At 43.7% G+C, this 22,300-nt stretch overlaps 1 protein-coding gene and 1 non-coding gene across 3 annotated transcripts in view; both read right to left on the bottom strand.

Annotated features, from left to right (window-relative positions):
- CCDC30 (coiled-coil domain containing 30) overlaps positions 1-22,004 on the bottom strand; it is a 46,885-nt gene extending 24,881 nt beyond the window's left edge. Inside the window, exons 1-7 of one of the 2 annotated variants that reach the window (XM_075839541.1) lie at positions 21,782-22,004; positions 20,688-20,918; positions 14,273-14,455; positions 13,171-13,291; positions 12,339-12,523; positions 11,708-11,797; positions 9,856-9,939 (exon numbers count right to left, since the gene is read on the bottom strand). In XM_075839541.1, the coding sequence (XP_075695656.1) occupies positions 9,856-9,939; positions 11,708-11,797; positions 12,339-12,523; positions 13,171-13,291; positions 14,273-14,455; positions 20,688-20,696 (672 nt within the window). In that variant the 5' untranslated portion in view covers positions 20,697-20,918; positions 21,782-22,004. The remainder of the gene's footprint in view (positions 1-9,855; positions 9,940-11,707; positions 11,798-12,338; positions 12,524-13,170; positions 13,292-14,272; positions 14,456-20,687; positions 20,919-21,781) is intronic. The other variant, XM_075839542.1, reaches the window with a different exon arrangement.
- On the bottom strand, positions 18,434-18,506 carry TRNAF-GAA (transfer RNA phenylalanine (anticodon GAA)). The gene has a single exon. It is a non-coding gene; the product is annotated as a tRNA-Phe (tRNA).
- Positions 22,005-22,300: the final 296 nt, after the last annotated feature.

Genomic DNA, 22,300 nt, shown 5'->3' with positions numbered 1-22,300 from the left:
CTCATCAAGCATTAAAGGGGGTTGTTTGCTTTTTGTTGGAAAATTTCCACTTAAAAATATACCTAATCACCCCCCCCCCACCCCCCCAGAGATCAGATGTGATCTGTTGGGGAATACAGCAACAAGTATTTAAAGGGAATGTGTTGCTAGCAAAACATTAATTTTTTTTATTTTTTTCACGAGTCAGGAAATATTATAAATTAGATTCTAATTTATAATATTTCCCAGTGCTGGTCACTAGATGGAGCAATTCCCAAAATTGCAGCATTGCATGTGGTAAAGCAACCACATTGCTTTTTGCTGCAAAATTGGGAAAAACTCCCTCGCTCTAGTGAGCTCTCAGAATCCCCCCCTCCTTTATCCTGGCTGGTGCCGGGAGAAACGAGGGGATTGAACGGTCAAACCTCCTACACTGTGTGTCGCCATTTTTTGAGCTAACACACAGTGTAGAAGGTTTACATACACTAGTAAACACACACTGAAACACGAACATACATAGAAATAACTTACCAGCTCCAGTCGCCGCCGCTCCCTCCGGCCCGTCCGCTCCGTCTGCTGCCGCTGCTCCATGTGCACAAGTCCGGAAGCCGCGACCGGAAGTAGTAATCTTACTGTCCGGCCGCGACTTCCGGTCTACAGGAAAATGGCGCCGGACGGCGCGCAGTTCAACTTGGACTGTGTGGGAGCGGCGCATGCGCCGTTCCCACACAGACGGCGTACACCATAGTGGATGGAACGGGCCCCGTTCGAATTCACTATGGGACTGGAGCTGCCGTATTCCATGTCTGTATGTGTCGTTAATCGACACATACAGAAATGGAGTAAAAAATGGCAGCCCCCATAGGGAAGAAAAAGTGTAAAAATAAAAAAAGTGAAACACAAACACACAAATAAATACAAAAGTTTTTAATAAAAGACTAAAATCAAACTGATGTTAAAAACAAAAATTTTGTGACACTATTCCTTTAATTCCCTTGCAGCTCCCCCACAGGAGAAATTAAGCATTACACAGTTCCCAATGACATCAAAGAACTGTACATGTAATGCTCCGACGTATCGAGTCCTCAAGTTCAAGAGACTCTCTCTGTAGCCTCTCTCTACTCCAGCTTAAAAAAGGATCTGAAACAGAAGACCCCTATATTTTAACTCAGATTTCCCTAAGAGGGTATTTCAAAATGGATTTTCTAACCCAGACAACCCTTTTAAAATACAAGAGGAATTGCTGGGCAATACTGTTGTGAATTGGTCCAAAGCGTCTAACACACATCCGCTCATGAATTTCAAACTCTTTCTAAAGCAAAAAATTACTAAGATTTACTATGTCATACATTTTAAGAATAATGGGGGAAATTTACTAATTCCGGCTGAATTTGTGCCAAAAAGCTGGCATACATGCTTTGCGCCAGATTTGTGTGTTTAACCCCTTCCCGACATTTGACGTACATGTACGTCATGGAAAGTACTGACTTCCCGCATCTTGCCGTACATGTACGTCAAACGTTTGGCACCGGCTCAGAAGCTGAGCCGGTCCCATCATCACCGGATCTCAGCTGTATCTTACAGCTGACATCCGACTGTAACGGCGGGGACCGAAATTAGCTTCGATCCCCGCCATTAACCCCTTAAGTGCAGCGCTCAAACGCGATCGCTGCACTTAAGGTGTTTGCAGCTCATCGGAACCCCAGTAATGAAATTGCCGGGGTTCCGGTGGCTGCAATGGCAACCGGAGGCCTAATACTGGCCTCCCGGTCTGCCTAGCACCGAAGCCGGTCAAGATCCGCCCGGCGGCGGAGCCTGATCGGCTTCCGTAGCTGCCGGCAAGATGGCGCCGGGTCAGGAGCTGATCCGGCGTCATCAGCGGTGGAAGTCAGCTGTACTGTACAGCTGACATCCACCTGTAATGGCAGGAACCGGAGCTAGCTCCGATCCCTGCCATTAACCCCTTCGATGCAGCAATCGAAAGCGATTGCTGCATCGTAGCGGTTACAAGCAGATCGCCAGCCCTGACAGGCAATCGGGACTGGCGACTGCTGTTATGGCAACAGGAGACACAATGGTCTCCTGCTCTGCCATTACGGAAGCCGATTTAGGCCCCGCCGGGAGGCGAAGCCTAAACGGCTTGCTGTCAGTGAATGACTGACAGATCTAATACATTGCACTACATAGGTAGTGCAATGTATTAGAAAAAAAAAAATCTGACCGTTGGACCTTCAAGTCCCCTAGTGGGACTTGAGAAAAAGTGTAAAAAAAGTATAAAAAAGTGTAAAAAAAAGTGCAAAAAATAAAAGTTTGAAAACAATAAAAGTTTCAAGTAATCAAATAACACACAATCCCCCTTTTACTCTTATCAAGTCCTTTATTATTGAAAAATAATAATAAACCATATGTATTTGGTATCGCCACGACCGTAACGACCGGAGGTATCAAAATATTATATTATTTATTGCACGCGGTGAACAGCGTAAAAAAAACCCGTAAAAAACGTTACCAGAGTTTCTGTTTTTTAGTCACTTTGCCCTACAAATATTACAATAAAAAGTGATCAAAAAGTCGCACGTATCCAAAAATGGTACCTATAAAAACTATAGCTCGTCCCGCAAAAAACAAGCCCTCATACACCTCCGTCGACAAAAAAATTAAAACGTTATGGTTCTCACAACTTGGCGACAGAAAAAATACATTCTTTTTACAAAAGTAATTTTATTGTGCAAAAAGTTGTAAAACATAAAAAAGTTCTATAAATGAGGTATCGCCGGAATCGTACTGACCCGCAGAATAAAGGTAACATGTAGTTTATAATGCGTGGTGAACTCTGTATAAAAAAAAACCAAAAAAAGCTGTGCCAGAATTGCGTTTTTTGGTTTACCTGGCATCCCAAAAAATAGGATAAAAGGTGATCAAAAAGTCACATGTACCCCAAAATGGTACCAATAATAACTACAGCTCGTCCCGCAACAAACCAGCCCTCATACCGCTACGTCTATGAAAAATAAAATTAGTTATGGCTCCAATAAGTCAGGAAATAAAAAAATATGCAGTTGTGCCCGAGGAGAACATTTCTTCTGTTTCAAGAGGCGATTTATCAAGGACCTAAAATTAGGGAACCAGGAAGGGAGGGCCCAATCATATCCGATGGAAGCGACGGTGCCCGTATTATACCAGGATAATACTTTCCCAGCAAAATTCCCCAAACTACAAAGGCGCGGAGTGTGGACCAAAAGGGGGATAAGAAATGACACCATTTATCAGTGCGACACCGGCCTGTGCAGAAAGGATTGCTTCACAGCGTAACACACATCTATGGATTATTTTTATTTTTTTATACCACCTGACTATGCCCCTTATATACTCCGCCCCGCTTACATGTACCCCCACATTATAAAACACCAGCAATACTCAAACAAATATAGTACCAAGCAAAATCCGCTCTCCAAAAGCCAAATGGTGCTCCCTCGGCCCTGAACCCTACAGCGTGCCCAAACAGCAGTTTCCTTCAACATATATGGCACCGTCATACCCGTGAGAACCCTTTTAACAATTTTTGTGGTGTGTGTCTCCAGCGTCATAAGCTGGGCATGACATATCTAGGGAAAAATATAAATTTTTAATTTGCACCATCCGCAGCGCATTCATTTATGGAAAAGACCTGTGGGGTGAAAATGCTCACTACACCCCTTAATAAATGCCTTGAGGGGTGCAGTTCCATAATGGGGTCACTTATCAGGGGTTTCTTTTTATTATTTCACATCTGAGCCTCTGCAGTTGTGAACCAATACTTTGTAAATCGCCAAATTAGGCCTCCACTCCGCATGGTACTCTTCACTTCTGAGCCCTGTCATATGTCCAGACAAAAGATTAGGGCCACATGTAGGGTGTTTCTAAAACCGGGAAACACCGCATAATAATTAGAGAGCTGTCTTGTTATGGTGGCACAAGCCGGGCACCACATATTGGCATATCTATGGAAAAAAATCCCATTTTCACTCTGCAACATTGAGCGCACACTAATTTCTACAAAACACCTGCAGGGTTAAAATGCTTACTACACCCCTTGGTAAATGCATTGAGGGGTGTAGTTTACAAAATGGGGTCACTTCTGGGGGGTTTCCACTGTTTTGGGCCCACAGGTGCCCAGAAACCAATCCAGCAACATCTGCACTCCAAATGGCGGTCCTTCCCTTCTGAGCCCTGCCGTTTGCCCAAACAGCAGTTTATGACCACATATGGGGTATTGCCGTACTCGGGAGAAATAGCTTTACAAATGTTGGGTTCTTTTTTTCCTTTATTTGTTGAGAAAATGAAAAAATTTGCGCTAAAGCTACGTCTTATTGAAGAAAAAGGACTGTTTTTATTTTCACTGCCTAATTCTAATAAATTCTATGAAACATCTGTGGGGTCAAAATGCTCACTACACCCCTAGATGCATTCTTCAAGAGGTGTAGTTTCCTAAATGGAGTCCCTTTTTGGGCGTTTTCATTGTTTTGTCCCCTCAGGGGCTTTGCAAATGTGACCTGGCCTCCGCAAATCATTCCTGCTAAATGTGATCTCAAAAAGTCAAATAGTGCTCTTTCCCTTCTAAGCCCTGCCGTGTGTCCAAACAGCCGTTTATTACCACATGTGGGGTATTGTTTTACTCGGGAGAAATTGCTTTACAAATTTTGTGGTGCTTTTTCTCCTTTAGTCCTTCTGGAAATGAGAAAAAATTAGCTAAACCTACATTTTCTTTGAAAAAATGTAGATTATTATTTTCAGGGCCTACTTCCAATAATTTCTGCAAAAAAACTGTGGTGTCAAATCGCTCACTATACCCCTAGATAATTTCCTCAATGGGTGTTGTTTCCAAAATGGGGTCACTTGTGGGGGGTTTCCACTGTTTTGTCCCCTCAGGGGCTTTGTAAATGTAACATGGCCTCCGCAAACCATTCCTGCTAAATTTGAGTTCCAAAAGCCAAATGGCGCTCTTTCCCTTCTCAGCCTCGCCGTGTGTCCAAACAGCCGTTTATTACCACATGTGGGGTACTGTTTTACTCGGGAGAAATTTCTTTACAAATTTTATGGTGATTTTTCTCCTTTAGTCCTTGTGGAAATGAAAAAAAATTAGCTAAACCTACATTTTATTTGAAAAAATTTAGATTTTCATTTTCACAGCCTACTTGCAAAAATTTCTGCAAAAAACCTGTGGGGTCAAAATGCTCACTATACCCCTAGATAATTTCCTCAAGGGGTATAGTTTCCAAAATGGGGTCACTTGTTTGGGGTTTTCACTGTTTTGTCCCCTCAGGGGCTTTGTAAATGTGACATGGCCTCCGCAAATCATTCCTGCTAAATGTGAACTCCAAAAGCCAAATGGCGCTCTTTCCCTTCTCAGCCACGCCGTGTCTCCAAACAACCGTTTATTACCACATGTGAGGTATTGTTTTACTCGGGAGAAATTGCTTTACAAATTTTGCGGTGCTTTTTCTCCTTTAGTCCTTGTGGAAATGAGAAAAAAAATCGCTAAACCTACATTTTCTTTGAAGAAATGTTGATTTTAATTTTCACGGCCTACTTCCAATAATTTCTGTAAAAAACCTGTGCGGTGAAAATGCTCACTACACCCCTAGATAATTTCCTTGAGGTGTCTAGTTTCCCAGATGGGGTCACTTTTGGGGGATTTTGACTGTTTTGGCACCGCAAGAGCCCTTCAAACCTGACATGGTGCCTAAAATATATTCTAACAAAAATAAGGCCCCAAAATCCACTAGGTGCTCCTTTGCTTCTGAGGCCGGTGTTTCAGTCCAGTAGCACGCTACGGCCACATGTGGGATATTTCCTAAAACTGCAAAAACTGGGCAACAAATATTGAGTTGCATTTCTCTGGTAAAACCTTCTGTGTTATAAAAAAAATTGTATTAAAAATGTATTTCTGCAGAAAAATATGAAATTTGTAAATTTCACCTCTACTTTGCTTTAATTCCTGTGAAATGTTTAAAGGGTTAAGACATTTTCTAAATGCTGTTTTGAATACTTTGAGGGGTGAAGTTTTTAAAATGGGGTGACTTTTTTGGGGTTTCTAATATATAAGGCCCTCAAAACCACTTCACAACTGAACTGGCCCCTGTAAAAATAGCCTTTTGAAATTTTCTTGAAAATGTGAGAAATTGCTGCTAAAGTTCTAAGCCTTGTGAGGTCATAGAAAAATAAAAGGATGTTCAAAAAACGATGCCAATCTAAAGTAGACATATGGGGGATGTTAATTAGCAACAATTTTGTGTATTATAACTGCCTGTCTTACAAGCAGATACATTTAAATTGAGAAAAATGCTAATTTTTGCAATTTTTCGCTAAATTTTGGTGTTTTTCACAATTAAATACTGAACATATCGAGCAAATTTTGCCAGTAACATAAAGTCCAATGTGTCACGAGAAAACAATCTCAGAATCGCTTGGATAGGTGAAAGCATTCCGGAGTTATTACCACATAAAGTGACACATGTCAGATTTGAAAAATGAGGCTCTGTCAGGAAGGTCAAAAGTGGCTAAAGAGGGAAGGGGTTAAGAAACTTTAAGACAGTAATAATAAATCTGACCCAATATATCTAGCAGCATAAATACAGGATTGTCAATCCACAGAACACAACACCCTAAAGATGCTCTCAGGTAACAGGAAATCAGAATTCTGAATTTTCAGCATGAATGGAGTCACATTAAACAGCACAGAACAGAAAATCAGTACAAGATAAGTAAAGAAAAGGACTTACAAAGTTACTCAATGATTTATGCGGATTAAACAGCGGAGTGTTGTAAAATTTTCTTTAAAAATGTAGACTTTTCCTTTAAGATTTGATATGTGTTAAAGTTAATAATTAAAGAGACTGTCCATAATTAGAAAAACACGTCTGCTTTCTTCTAAAAAACGCTGCATCCATACATGTGTATGGTATTAAAGTGAATGGAGCTAAGCAGCAATACCACAGGCAACCTGTGGACAGATGTGGCATTATTTTTGGAAGAAAGCAGCCATGTTTTTTTTCTAATGTTGTACAACCACTTTAATCAAGTCTTCAACAGCAAATTAACCCAGTCTCATGAACAGATGTACACTCCAGCTGTTGTGAAACTACAATTCCCAGCATGCAACGGACAGCCTCTGACTGGAATAATAAAGCGTTTGGCTGTCAAGGCGTGCTGGGAGTTGTAGTTTCACAACAGCTGGAGTGCCGAAGGTTGCTGACCCCTTATTGTAGACCTATATATTGAACGACTGGCATGCTAAAGATGTCGGCAGAGCCATTTCAAGCAAACGAGACCTAGAAGACGGGATGTTTAATCTGACACCTGCATGTAAGAGATGCCCCCAGTCACGGCTTCTGAGCCTCTCATCTTACAGCGACACACGGAGGTGACTGTTCTTCAAAGACGTCTCATACAATATTATCCACATCTCCGGCTATAGAGCGCATTGACCGGAGTTCCTGCTCAGATCAAGGGATTAATGCGTTGATCATTTATCGGAATAGAGCGCTTTATACCAAAACAAAGCGGCATCGTCCCGCCATCCCTTTCATGTGTTTAACGCGTCGTTTCTTTCTTTGTAGAACTTAAAGAACCAAGCGGGGGGGCTCACCGCTATTCTTGTTGTATGCCAGGATGCAGACTTGTCTTGACTAGAGATGAAATTCTAAAGGTAACTCATCTCTTATGGGAACGCTGCATCTATCCTGTTGTGGCCCAATGTATTATGCTGCACTGATAGCAATGGTGGAAGGTTATGATGCTGAGCACTGCGACATCAGAAGGGACTACTACCTACGGATGTCACTGTGTAGCTGTAGCCTAAATGGAAAATAAGGACTCATCCATACAGATAGTATAGAAGAAATTGATAAAACGAATAGATTGCTATAATAGAGGTCATTATAGAGGACCTGTCCCCTGTCCTGGCATGTCTATTTTAGTAAATGATTGTATTCTCCATGAAATTCGAGAACATCATTTTTTTAGTACTCTGTGTTGTGCCGTTCCTCTGTTATTCCTCCAAGAAACTTATAATTGAATAGACAACTGGGTGTTACCAGTTGGGGGGGGTGTCCCTACACAGTCTGACAATGTGCAATCAGTGCCAGTAGATGGAGACCGTGTAGGGGCACGCCCCTTCGACAAGGGAAATGGTCATGCCCAGTTGTCAATTTATTCATATATTTTTAGGAGGAATAACAGAGGAACGGCACAATGTAGAGTTCTAAGAAAATATGTTCCGGAATTGTTATACATGGGGAATACAAGTGTTTACTAAAATAGACATATCAGGAGAGGTGACAGGTCCTCTTTAAGAGATCAACAATAACTCCCTGCCGTACAAAAGGATAAAAATCAGCCGAAGTTATGGATTATAATAGTTGAGGACCGCACATACTTTCAATGCCCTGTTTCCTCTAGTTTGCAGTGGTGACACATACAAAGTCTATGGAAAATACAGAAACAGCCAAGTGAGTTTGCTCATCTGTTTTCATATGTCCCAATCACTATAATGGAGGGTGACTGCCATGTGCTGCCACCATTCTCCAGCAAACAAGGGACACAAACCCCTGTTCTCAGTATTGGTGGGGGTCCACGCCGACACAGACTCACCCATGAGTCACATTAAAATCATGGCATTCCTGCAACATATAGGCATCTTGTGTAGGATAAACATTGAAGTCGCCCACAAGTCGCGGTAGTACATAAATTTTACTAGAATCGCGAGTACCGTGGATCCCTAGCGTTAGGCCTCATGCACACGACTGTGGAGGTGTGCACGGACCGTGATTTGCAGCTCGGACGGCCGCAGAGTGTCACCCGCGGCCACCCGCAAATCACGGGCCGTTCACATTGCCGTGTGCATTCATTTCAACGAGCGTGGACCGCAAAATGCAACCATAATAAGACATGTCCTATCTTTTTGCGGTCCAGGCTCTCGGACAATGCATGGGAGGGGTGGAAACCACGGTCATGTGCATAGGCCCATTGAAATGAATGGTTCCGCAAATCATCCGCATTATTCCCCATGTACACAAAACGTACACTCCGCGGCCTTCTGAGCCGCAAATAACGGCCAGTGCACACCACTACGGTCGTGTGCATGAGACCTAACTCATACTCCCAACAAACAGGTCTTAAAGGCTATGTAAACCTTTGAGCACATTTAATAAAATAATATATTAAAGGATTTAAAACAACTTTTTAATTGTATTTTCCTAAAAAAAAATTTTACCTTTTGAGACACAGCTTCTATGTATCCTGGATACATAGAAGCTGTATCTTGCGCTCAAACCTGAATACGTCAGGTCAGCGGGACTAACGACTTTGGTGACAGCGGGTCCTGCGTGTTTCTCAGCCACTAAGGATCCAGCTGTTATTAATCACATCTAATTAATTAACTTAGTTGTGATCGATAACAGCTGGATCCTGCGTGATAGAAACACGCAGGACCCGCTGTCACCAAAGCCGTCAGACCTAATGGATTCGGCTTTGAGCGCAATATACAGCTTTTATGTATCCAGGATATAAATAGAAGCTGTATCTAAAAAAGTAAAAAACATTTTTAATAACAGCCAATTAAAAAGTTGTTTTAAATCCTCTAATAAGTTGTTTTATTTAAAAAAAAATTAAAAAAAAATGGTTTCCATAGCATTTAACTATGCCAGTCAAGAACTTGATCAGAAAACCATATGCCTTTTAGACACTGCAGATAATAAATCATGGTACACAGCTAAAAATAAAATAGACATTGTAACCGATGACAATGATCAGGTTAGGGCGGTGCAGAGTTAGTGGACGCCTTGGTTGATTAGTAATGTTAGAAAAATATAAAAAATAAGCAGAACAGGAACATACTGAACTCTCAGCAGACACGCTGTCTGCATTTCTACGAGTCCCAAATAACTTCTTCCACGGCTTCTGAACTAAGGACACTGGCTCCTTTAGAAAAAATAGGTACAAATATAAATTTGATATGAATAAAATAATAAAATGCCTCAAAAGGGCAAAATACATGTAATTTTCTTACAGAATCTCATCCAAAAGAGTAAGGCTGGATTCACACGAGCATGTTCTGTCCGTAATGGACGGAACGTATTTCGGCCGGAAGTCCCGGACCGAACACACTGCAGGGAGCCGGGCCCCTAGCATCATAGTTATGTACGACGCTAGGAGTCCCTGCCTCGCTGCAGGACAACTGTCCCGTACTGTAATCATGTTTTTAGTACGGGGCAGTTGTCCCGCGCGAGGCAGGGACTCCTAGCGTCGTACATAACTATGATTCTAGGAGTCCGGCTCCCTGCAGTGTGTTCGGTCCGGGACTTGCAGCCGAAATACGTTCCGTCCTTTACGGACAGAACATGCTCGTGTGAATCCAGCCTTAAAGCAAAGCTTGAGAACACTTGGTAAATGATACTCTAGTGTTTGTGCTGACCAAGCATTGCAAAATCTTGGGGTATCGTTCACAGTGGATTTGTGAGATTATCTATGCGGTCCTATCTGATGGCGGAATAGAATAGAGCTGGTGATACGGAGCTTGGAGATATATAAAAAGTTTTTTCTAGTGTATTTTATAGCAAAAATGTCACAGAAATCCTGCCTGGACAGATAGAGCCTGTGAGTCCTGCTTACTGCACCCTCACAGGCGGATTGACAGCCTTCGACTTTAGGCAACTTTTGGTCGGGTTACCACGATCGCCGCACAACCTCAATGTTTCTCTATATGGCGACACCAGATGATTGCAAGAATTCCAATCATGTCAAAATTCTTGCAATAGTCACGTGACTTTTTAATCATTGGGATTGGATGAACGTTGCGGTAACCCAGCTAGTTACTCACGCTCAGCATTCCCACCTCTATCTCATGCTGCACTCAGATAGGGCAGAATAGATGACCGGATAGATCCGCTTTAGGTGAATGGGTTGATCACATACGAACACTGCAGTCAGTACTTGTTGTGATGTGATGCAGTGCAAGTAAAACCACCGCTACTAATGTCTGCGAGTGCGCTATAAAATGTCAGCAAGCCATTTATTACACATCAAAATCAGACATTAAAGGCGGTGTAAACCTTTGAAAGTGATTATTTTTTTAATAAAAAGATCAGTCAGTGTGTTTTGTGCAACTTTATAATTCGTTTTTTTATAAAAAAAATAATTTTAACTTTTTGAGATACAGCTGCTTTGTATCCTGTATATAGAGCAGCTGTATCTTACGCTGAATCCTGTACCGTCAGGTCCATGGGACTGATGGGTTCAGTGTCAGTGGGTCCTGTGTGTCTCTGAATCCAGCAGATCGAAAATTTCACAAACTGACTAGTGGCATTCTATGGCAGTGCCACGTGTAAAGTGACCAAGACCTTCAGTATGACCCATACTTCTAGCAATGTTTGTCTATTGAGATTGCATGGCTTTGTGGGAGCGTTTTTTTGGCGGGCTGGCGGGAAAAAAAACGCCTCCACTTTCCATTGAAATCAATGGGAGTCAATTTCGTCCATTTTCTGCTGCAGTTTTTGCCGCGGCAAAAACCGCGACCAAAAACTCTGTGTGAACAGGGCCTAAGACTTCATATTTTAGTACTCATCCAGTTACAGCAAACTTTAGCCAATCATGAGAAAAATATCAATGTCTCCTTTATCTAGTATATCCAATTTCAGTTTAACTTTTTTGATTTTAGTCCTAGTCAAATAACGCGATATATGCTCAATACCTTGTTCAGAGTCTCCTTGGTGCGTCTCATGGTTTCACGCTGCTGATAAAGTTCCTCTTCAAGTGTCCGATGAATTTGTTCCAATTCATCCTGAAACCAGTAAACCAACATAAATATATGTGACATAGATTAAAATAAAAATTCTGCTGCCTGCAGCCACCACTAGGGGGGCTTAGGAGCTTACTGCATACTATTTATAAGTTGAATGCAATACTAACAGTATGCAGGAAGCTCCCCCTAGTGGTGGCTGCAGGGAGACTGAATATTATCATTTAAATATGTCCATGAAACTCATTCTGAATCAGTAAATAAATGAATGGAGCGCTGGCCGAGCATGTGCACCCGCATTCCAGTCTCATGGAGCAGATCGAAGGACTTTCGGTGTTTTGTGGGGAAACCCCTTTAATGTAGTGTAGTCAGATGATTCCTCTCGGAAAGTAGTGAAAAGAGTGCACCTTTTACATGTTGCCTGTCAGCTTCCCAGTTAGGTACTTTTTGAGGGCCATTTCGGCCTTACCTTCTGAATTTGATCATATGTTGGACCACCAGGATTTAAAGACTATCAGACACTAGACGAGTTACATTTGACAGTACAACACTTTCATCTCTGCGAGAAAGTAACTGGAAGCACCTGTCGTTTTTGATCGCTCAAGTTCTCCGAGTGAGCGTCCATCTTTTGTTCCAGAAGCTCCAGCTTCTCCAGCAGTGTGGCCCTTTCCACCAGAAGGTAGGCAATCTGCTCGCTGGGACTGCTGTGGGCGATCTCATTTAAGCCTTCTTGGTCCAGCATCTCTTCAACTTCTTTCAGCTGGGTGTCTAAAATGACATAAAACACTAAGAGAGTCTATCATCTCAAAACAGAATGTTAAGAATGAAGCAGAATTTAGGATATTTAAGACTTCCCACCCTTCGTATTCAAGAAAAAAAAAATCCTATAAAACTGGAAGGTGTTGTGGTCACCATTAAAGTCTATAAGAAACTGGTGGCCTAATTCTTGAAGTGTAAGAGGGCTAAATAAAAGTATAAAAAAAAATACAAATTCCGGAGGACACCTATGCTCTACCTATTGTAAGATGGGACAGGACTTCGTGGCCATAATCAGTCATTTTGTAGTCGAGTCTACCGATCACCTTCCCTGCTCTTTCTACCCTCATCTCATTCTCCTCTCCACATTTGAGTATGTTACTCCCACAGCCATGCCCTTGTGTTCTGGTAAATTAGTATACTGTTGTAGGAACGTCCACATGACAGCCCACGTACAACTTGGGAACTAGCAAAGTCCTGCTCTTAGGGTTTACATTCATTTTAATGGAAGGCTTAGCTATAAAATAAAGTAGGTTGTGCAAATTTTCAAGAAAAAAAGTCTAGCAATATTGAGGTTTAAAAAGAGATTTTAAACAAATAGCTGGAAAAAAAAAGTTTAAATAAAATAAAAAAAGAATGATAATTCAGTTCCATCTTACCTTGCTGAATCTGCAACTTCTCTAGTTCATTCCTGAGCTGTATATTTTCCTTTTCAAAATCTGTAGTGAGCGCCTCCCTCTCCTCAGTCAGGCTCCTGATGTGAGCCACATAGTTCTCCACCTGCAAGTGCAAATATATCCTTTAGGCCCAGTTCACATTATGTTTTTTTGCCTAGGTTTAATGGATCTGTCACCCATAGACCCATTTAACGGATATGAAATTAAAAGTTATTAAAAAGCTCATGACGTATCCATTAAACTGATGCCTGTGACGTATGCCACACAGTGGACTCCCATGTTAAAATAAGCATACTGCGTGGTATAGGTTTTTTATGCGGTATCTGGCGGGATGGAAAAGCTTAGTCTACTACATCCTTCAAAAAAAAAGGTAGACTGACATACACAAAGCCAACGGAGGCCAAAAGGTCAATCTTTTGGCCTCCGTCTGGCTCATGGAGCTCTATGGACACGTACGTCGGAGCTCTGGGTGTCCTGCACAGGTTGTCACTACCCAACAGCAAAGGGGATTTAACCAACCAGGACTGGACCCCCTTATCCAAGGGCCCCATGACAGCTGCAAAGTGCAAATCAGATATTTGCCATTTTCTAACAGCTGTAATCTGGTTACTATGGGCCACACCACTGTATAGAGCAGCTGTAATCTGGTCACTATGGGCCACACCACTGTATAGATCAGCTGTAATCTGGTCACTATGGGCCACACCACTGTATAGATCAGCTGTAATCTGGTCACTATGGGCCACACCACTGTATAGATCAGCTGTAATCTGGTCACTATGGGCCACACCACTGTATAGATCAGCTGTAATCTGGTCACTATGGGCCACACCACTGTATAGATCAGCTGTAATCTGGTTACTATGGGCCACACCACTGTATAGATCAGCTGTAATCTGGTTACTATGGGCCACACCACTGTATAGATCAGCTGTAATCTGGTTACTATGGGCCACACCACTGTATAGATCAGCTGTAATCTTTCTACATAGATATTCAGTCACGTCACAGCGATGTCACCATTTCCATATAATCCCATCCATACTCTTTGCCGGTTACAAGGCTGCCGGATCGTGGCTCTCACCTCTTTCATCTCTTCAGCCTGTTGTAGTCTCAGCTCCTCCAGACTGTTAGTGGACGCCTGTAACTTGCTCTCTGCTATCTGATACAGATCCCACAGGAAACATAAGTACTCTTCTGTAGACGTCCCAGGACTGAATCCCTTCTCCTTCAACTTATCAACTATGTCCTCCGACTGATCATGCACCTAAATGATAGAAAACAGTCAGTGAAATACATATCTTAGAAGTAATAATATATATTGCAATGTCTAGCCCAAGTCTAAACTGATAACAGACTCAGTTACTGTTCCCTTCCTTAATAGAGTCAGCCACTGTGTCTCCCATTATAGAACCGGCCATATAGTGTCCCCCTTTACAGAACCGGCCATATAGCGTCCCCCTTTACAGAACCGGCCATATAGTGTCCCCCTTTACAGAACCGGCCATATAGTGTCCCCCTTTACAGAACCGGCCATATAGTGTCCCCCTTTACAGAACCGGCCATATAGTGTCCCCCTTTACAGAACCGGCCATATAGTGTCCCCCTCTACAGAACCGGCCATATAGCGTCCCCCTTTACAGAACCGGCCATATAGCGTCCCCCTTTACAGAACCGGCCATATAGCGTCCCCCTTTACAGAACCGGCCATATAGCGTCCCCCTTTACAGAACCGGCCATATAGTGTCCCCCTCTACAGAACCAACCATATAGTGTCCCCCTTTACAGAACCGGCCATATAGTGTCCCCCTTTACAGAACCGGCCATATAGTGTCCCCCTCTACAGAGCCAACCATATAGTGTCCCCCTTTACAGAACCGGCCATATAGCGTCCCCCTTTACAGAAACGGCCATATAGTGTCCCCCTTTACAGAACCGGCCATATAGTGTCCCCCTTTACAGAACCGGCCATATAGTGTCCCCCTTTACAGAACCGGCCATATAGCGTCCCCCTTTACAGAACCGGCCATATAGTGTCCCCCTTTACAGAACCGGCCATATAGCGTCCCCCTTTACAGAACCGGCCATATAGTGTCCCCCTTTACAGAACCAGCCATAAAGTGTCCTCCTTTACAGAACCAGCAATATAGTGTACCCCTTTACAAAACCGGCCATATAGTGTACCCCTTTACAAAACCGGCCATATAGTGTACCCCTTTATAGAACCAGCCATATAGTGTCCTCCTTTATAGAACCAGCCATATAGTGTCCTCCTTTACGGAACCGGCCATATAGTGTCCTCCTTTATAGAACCAGCCATATAGTGTCCTCCTTTACAGAACCAGCCATAGAGTGTCCTCCTTTACTGAACCAGCTATATAGCGTCCCCCTTTACAGAACCGGCCATATAGCGTCCCCCTTTACAGAACCGGCCATATAGCGTCCCCCTTTACAGAACCGGCCATATAGCGTCCCCCTTTACAGAACCGGCCATATAGTGTCCCCCTTTACAGAACCAGCCATATAGTGTCCTCCTTTATAGAACCAGCCATATAGTGTCCTCCTTTACGGAACCGGCCATATAGTGTCCTCCTTTACGGAACCGGCCATATAGTGTCCTCCTTTACGGAACCGGCCATATAGTGTCCTCCTTTACGGAACCGGCCATATAGTGTCCTCCTTTATAGAACCGGCCATAGTGTCCCCCTTTACAGAACCTGCCATAGTGTCCTCCTTTACTGAATCGGCTATATAGTGTCCTCCTTTACAGAACCAGCCATAGTGTCCCCCTTTACACAACCAGCCATAGTGTCCTCATTTACTGAACCGGCTATATAGTGTCCTCCTTTACTGAACCGGCTATATAGTGTCCTCCTTTACTGAACCGGCTATATAGTGTCCTCCTTTACTGAACCAGCCATATAGTGTCCTCCTTTACGGAACCGGCCATATATTGTCCTCCTTTATGGAACCGGCCATATAGTGTCCTCCTTTATGGAACCGGCCATATAGTGTCCTCCTTTACTGAACCAGCCATATAGTGTCCTCCTTTACTGAACCAGACATATAGTGTCCTCCTTTACTGAACCAGCCATATAGTGTCCTCCTTTATGGAACCGGTCATATAATGTCCTCCTTTATGGAACCGGCCATATAGTGTCCTCCTTTATGGAACCGGCCATATAGTGTCCTCCTTTACTGAACCGGCCATATAGCGTCCTCCTTTACTGAACCGGCCATATAGTGTCCTCCTTTACTGAACCGGCCATATAGTGTCCCCCTTTACTGAACCGGCCATATAGTGTCCTCCTTTACTGAACCGGCCATATAGTGTCCTCCTTTACAGAACAGGCCATATATTGTTTTCCTTTACTGAACCAGACATATAGTGTCTTCCTTTACTGAACCAGACATATAGTGTCCTTATTTAAAAGACCAATCTGCGGCTCCCTGCTGCACCACCACTAACCTTATATGCAATCTGTGCTCCACTTTCCTGAACCATTTATGTAAATATCAATAGATTGTGAAATTCCCCTTTGAGAGAGCCATTATTTCCGAAAATGCAGAATGCTATTTTTTTGTTTGTTTCCTTTGAATCCAGCACAGTAGGGTGCGGTATGCAAACAAAACGAAGGAAACCGTTTCAACAAATAATCGGGGGAGGCCTGTCATTTGTTTTGTGTAGGCGAAAAAACATAGCGGTCAGTGAATGGAAACATTTTTGTCCACATCCAGAGCCTGAAAACCTGTCCTGATCAAGTCCAAGTCACACAGATAAAGGGTTCAGTGCAAGATAGAGCTCGCAGATGTGTGCCCGCTGGACATGATAACAGGCCGGGTACAAAGCGAATTAGAGCTCTGTGGGCGAGCAATATATTTAGTTTCAAGAACAGGATCAGATATTTGGGAAATGCTTTCCTGATTTCCCAGGACAAGATCCAATGCGGTCCTTCCTTTTCATTATATATACACGCCTGATTGACAGAGCCGTAGTATAGACATGTGCATGAGTGGTAAGGACAAATGTTTCCATTCACTGACTGCAAGATAGATATTGAAATAGTTAAGTATTTTAGTTGTAGAATGATCACACAAAAACAGAGCAGTGCTTTTACAAACTCCACTGTATCCGAATGCTATAGCCTGCAGCTTGTAATGTAATAATAACTGCTCGCCGCGCGGAGAATAGTCCTGTTTATAAATCTTCTCCTGTATTTCCATTACACTGTAACCTGGGAAAGAACAGAATTTATTCCCAATTTAGGAAATAACATTAACTGTGTTGCACAATTCATACACTGCTCTCTGAGACTTAAAACAATGAGATACCTCCCCTTTCCTCAAAAACAAAAGAGGGGTCCAAGCAGCTCCCATATTAAAGGGGTTGTCTGTGATGAAACAACCTGTTTAACTACATTCCTATATATTAGGGGTCTTTAAACGTTGGGTTTCCAGCTGTTAAAAAACCGAACATGTGGGCTAAGGTTATACAGTGTTTTTTCTTCTTCATGATTTTCAAGATCACTACTTGCTGTCAGTGGATGAACATAGCCTTGTTTACTGGTACAGATATAATATCTCACACAACCGAGGGGAGGATACAGTTGTATTCAGTCCAGACAATCTTCTTTAAACTAAACAGTCTGGACTCCTGACTGATACAATGTAGCAAACTATCAGTACAGGAGAGGAATTTGGGAGGTCTTTAGCTGATAAAGGATTGTCTAGACAAGATACAATTGTAAAAAACAAACAACAGCTATGGATATGGTAAAAGGTCTGGATGGGTTTTCAGCCCCTGGATGTAAATAAGAATGTTTCCATTCACTCACAACAAGCAGAGATCTTAGATGGGTATTCCTACCAATTACCATCTATACACAAGATAGGTGATAATTGTGAGAATGGGCGCCCCAAACCCGCTATTTCTGCTCACTGCTTGACGGCAGAGGAGGACATTGAATGGAGCGGCGGTCACGCATGCGCTGTTCTACTCCATTCAAAGTCTATTGGAAAGACGGAAACAGCCAAGTACAGCGCTCGGCTATCTACCGCAGTCCCATCAAGAATGAATGGAGAGCAGCGCACGCTCAACCGCCGCTCCGTTCATTCAGGGGACTCAGGACCCCAGTCCTCTTGGTCAGTGGGGGTCCCAAGCGATCAAACACTGATCACCTATCCTGAAAAAAAAACAACTGAAAACCATGGTATTTCCAAAGAACCTAGTGTCATAAAAAATGATTGCCGAAACCCGGGATCGAACCAGGGACCTTTAGATCTTCAGTCTAACGCTCTCCCAACTGAGCTATTTCGGCTGGGTGAGAGAAGGGGTCAAAGGCTCATGTATACAACAATGTCACGCAGCTCCAGCTCAAAATACATGACACATGAGTTTTGCACAAGTTACACTCAACAACAACTCCTGGCACTTGCCATGTCGCAGATATACTCAATAGCACACATAGTGCCCATCACTGCATTGAGGAATTGTCTAGTTATAGTCCAATATCCACTCCATAAAACAAGGGACTATAATGGTTTATTTAAGACTAGGGCTCCATGGCAACAAAGAGTGAAATAATGGAATTGCCGCCCCTCTTGGGAAAGACAGTTTCAAGCGATCTTTTAGAAATCACCTAAAAATTTGACATCCAACTTTTTCCCATAGCTAAACATGAAAGTTGCCCAAGAGTCGTGGTAATTCTGCGATTTCAGCCAGAAATGGCGGCCAACTCCAATGTTTCCCTGTGGGGAAAAAAAAAAAGTTGGATGTTGCTGTGGAGCCCTAGCCTTGAAAACAGGATTTAGCAAGTGTGACATAGACTGCACAACTCTGCCTCCAAATATATATCTAGTCCATTCACTTCAACACGGTTTAGCTGCAATACCAGACACTACCCATTGATAAGAGTGGCGCTATTTCTTTTTTTTTTTTTTTTTTTTTAAAGCGCCTACCCTTCGTTCTACTCTAGTACAAACTTTAAATAAACCTCAAAAGGCATTATTCCCTGCCATCAAGTTTTTTTTATGCTTTTGCAGAAACATTCCCAGTTAAATAATGAAAGAAGTAATTTATACCAGACACAAGTGGAAAGGATGAGATCATGTCTGGCTGATACAGTACAATGATATCATATCTATGAATAGAAAGGAGTGACGTCATAGTCTGCTGATGCCATTCTGATGTTTCACATGATGTTTTTAACCCCTTAAGTACACGGCCAGCTTTGGCCTTTGTAAGACAGAACAATTTTCGATTTTTCCCTCTTTGCATCAGCTTTGATCGCAACATTCAAGGGGTTCACAGCAGAGATCTGGGATTACTCTGATCTCCGCTTTTAGAGCGGGGCTCCGGCTGTGTATTACAGTCATTACCCCACTCCTGATTGCGCGGGCACACTTGCTGTGCCCGTGCGATCAACATGACGTGTATGCTCATTATCATGCGACAATATCCAGCCGCTCATGATGAGCACAAACGTAATGCGTCGGCAACAAGTTAAAGGAATGCTACGGACAAAACTGATGTTATGCCTAGCGCAGGTCCTGTGGCGGTGGGGCGAGACACGGAAATTCAAAGTGGATCTGTCAGCTGAATATGGAGGGCATATTAAAGGGACACGTCCGCTCTACGATTAGCCAAAACGGCACAAAAAAAATATATTGTGCCGTTTGGCCAATAGGAACGATAAAGAATACACCGGACTGGCAGTCATTAGTCCAGTGTATTCATGAAGGAAGAGCTACCCCCCCTTGTCCCCGTCCCGTCGGTGATTGACGGACTGCTGTGTATACAGATACTTAGCAGTAAGGGTATGTCCACACGATAACGGCAAATACGTCTGAAATTACGGAGCTGTCTCTGGAGAAAACAGCTCCTGAATTTCAGACGTAATTGCTCTTACTCGCGTTTTTCACGGTGTCCATTACGGACGTAATTGGAGCGGTTTTTCAATGGAGTCAATGAAAAAGTGCTCCAATTACGTCCCAAGAAGTGTCCTGCACTTCTTTTGACGAGCTGTACTTTTTACGCGTCGTCTTTTGACAGCGACGCGTAAAATGACAGGTCGTCGGCACAGTACATCGGCAAACCCATTGAAAGTAATGGGCAGATGTTTGCCGACGTATTGGAGCCGTCTTTTCAGGCGTAATTCGAGGCGTAAAACGCCTCCATTATGTCTGAAAAGAGGTCGTGTGAACCCAGCCTAAGCCGTCACTCACTGTGAGGAGGGCAGGGGTAGGCGAGGGCAGCACTCCCCTCATAAATACACCAAAGTCATAACTATGAGTCCGGAGTATTGTTTCATTTTTTTGGTGTTGTTTTGACTAATAAGAGAACGGACCTGTTCTTGTACTAAAAGGGTAAAATAATAAAGTGGTAACAATAACTAATTTGGAGAATGCAGCAATGTGATCGATGGACTCGCTGGAGACGATTTATGACAACTTAGAAGAATGAATTATTAACGCTGACATACAGCAGATGGCCGCGTTACCTTATCCATTGTAGTGTTAGCTCCCGCTAGTCATGTCCTCACCACAAGGTTCGTCCACAAGAAATGTATGGCGGGAGTGGATAGATCTCATTGTAGTCCATGTCTGGGAAGAAGGAAATGCAGTAAGGAGGTCGGACCACAACATGCGGTATGAGGAGAAAGTGGGCATCTGGAGGTCTTGTCTGCTTCTGATATAGACTAAATTCACACCATGTTGCGGTTTAGATTCACCTTGAATAGATATGAAATTCAATTAGACAATATCATAAAATTACGTCATGAGGTGGCGCTCAGCCAATGTACGCTCCAGTCCTCCATGCCATGTCAACAGCGTCACCAAGTCTAAAATCTATCCGGGTCCAGGCCATCCACGACTTAATTCAGGTTAGTGATATCCCCCGGAGTAGGTCAATGTCATCTGCTGGCACGGGTCTACAGAGTCCCCTGTATGAGTCGTCAATACCCCCTCGTGTAAAGATTGACAAAATCCCACCGCACCATTTATCAGTCTCCCCGGGAATGGTTTACAAGACCCAGTACGAATAGTCAGCGACATAAAGAGATGGAAAATCTGCATCCCCTGATCGAGGCGTCAGAGTTCCAAAAAGTTTAGAGGCCGACCATATCCCAAAAGGCGCGGGGGGCCCGACGGCGTCCCAAAGGGCGAGGGGGGCCGACGGCGTCCCAAGGGGCGAGGGGGGCCGACGGCGTCCCAAGGGGCGAGGGGGGCCGACGGCGTCCCAAGGGGCGAGGGGGGCCGACGGCGTCCCAAGGGGCGAGGGGGGCCGACGGCGTCCCAAGGGGCGAGGGGGGCCGACGGCGTCCCAAGGGGCGAGGGGGGCCGACGGCGTCCCAAGGGGCGAGGGGGGCCGACGGCGTCCCAAAGGGCGTGGGGGGCATGACGGCGTCCCAAAAGGCGAGGGGGGCCAACTGCATCCCAAAGGGCGCGGGAGCCGACTGCGTCCCAAAAAGGTACGGGGGCTCTACAGCGTCACCTGGTGGGACGTTAGAGTCTCTCTACTAGAGGTCGTCAGCATTCCAAGAAAAAGTCCTAAAACGACCGGTCCCCCTCCAGATACAGGGATCACACATACTGGGTGACAGCCACGTCTGACGATCACATGATGATAATCCCCCCCGGCTCCTCACGATGATAGATCTTCTCCAAGACTCCTCCAGACAACAGGTAACACCGGGTCCGGGACCAGACAAATCCCCCGGAGAGTCCAGCCCAGTGTAAGGGGATTCTCCCTCCTGCTCCTCCTCTGCACGGAGGGGGGTTCGTCGTCATGGTAACAGCTTCCAGGCGCCTGTGTTCACCACATAAACCGTCCGCCCGCAACAACAGACTGTTACCAGGTGGCCCTATTAATTCCAACACACACAAATATTAATCTACATAAAATGTGCAACCACGGTATGAATAGATATACGTATATTTCTAAGCTCTATAGGGTTTACCTAATAAACTTCCTGACTGCAAATATAACTTCTGCTATTCTCCCTCTGGAAAGGCTTGTAGACCACAACAGTCGTTACCAGCGTATCAGCAAATAATATTCATGATAGAATTGTTTACGTTGATTAATCTATTGTAGTATTATTATTATGAT

The sequence above is a fragment of the Rhinoderma darwinii genome, chromosome 10 (genome assembly GCF_050947455.1).
Source record: "Rhinoderma darwinii isolate aRhiDar2 chromosome 10, aRhiDar2.hap1, whole genome shotgun sequence".
Taxonomy (NCBI): Eukaryota; Metazoa; Chordata; class Amphibia; order Anura; family Rhinodermatidae; genus Rhinoderma; species Rhinoderma darwinii.
Note: the sequence above shows the minus strand (reverse complement) of the source record. Positions and strands in the feature narration are given on the sequence as shown.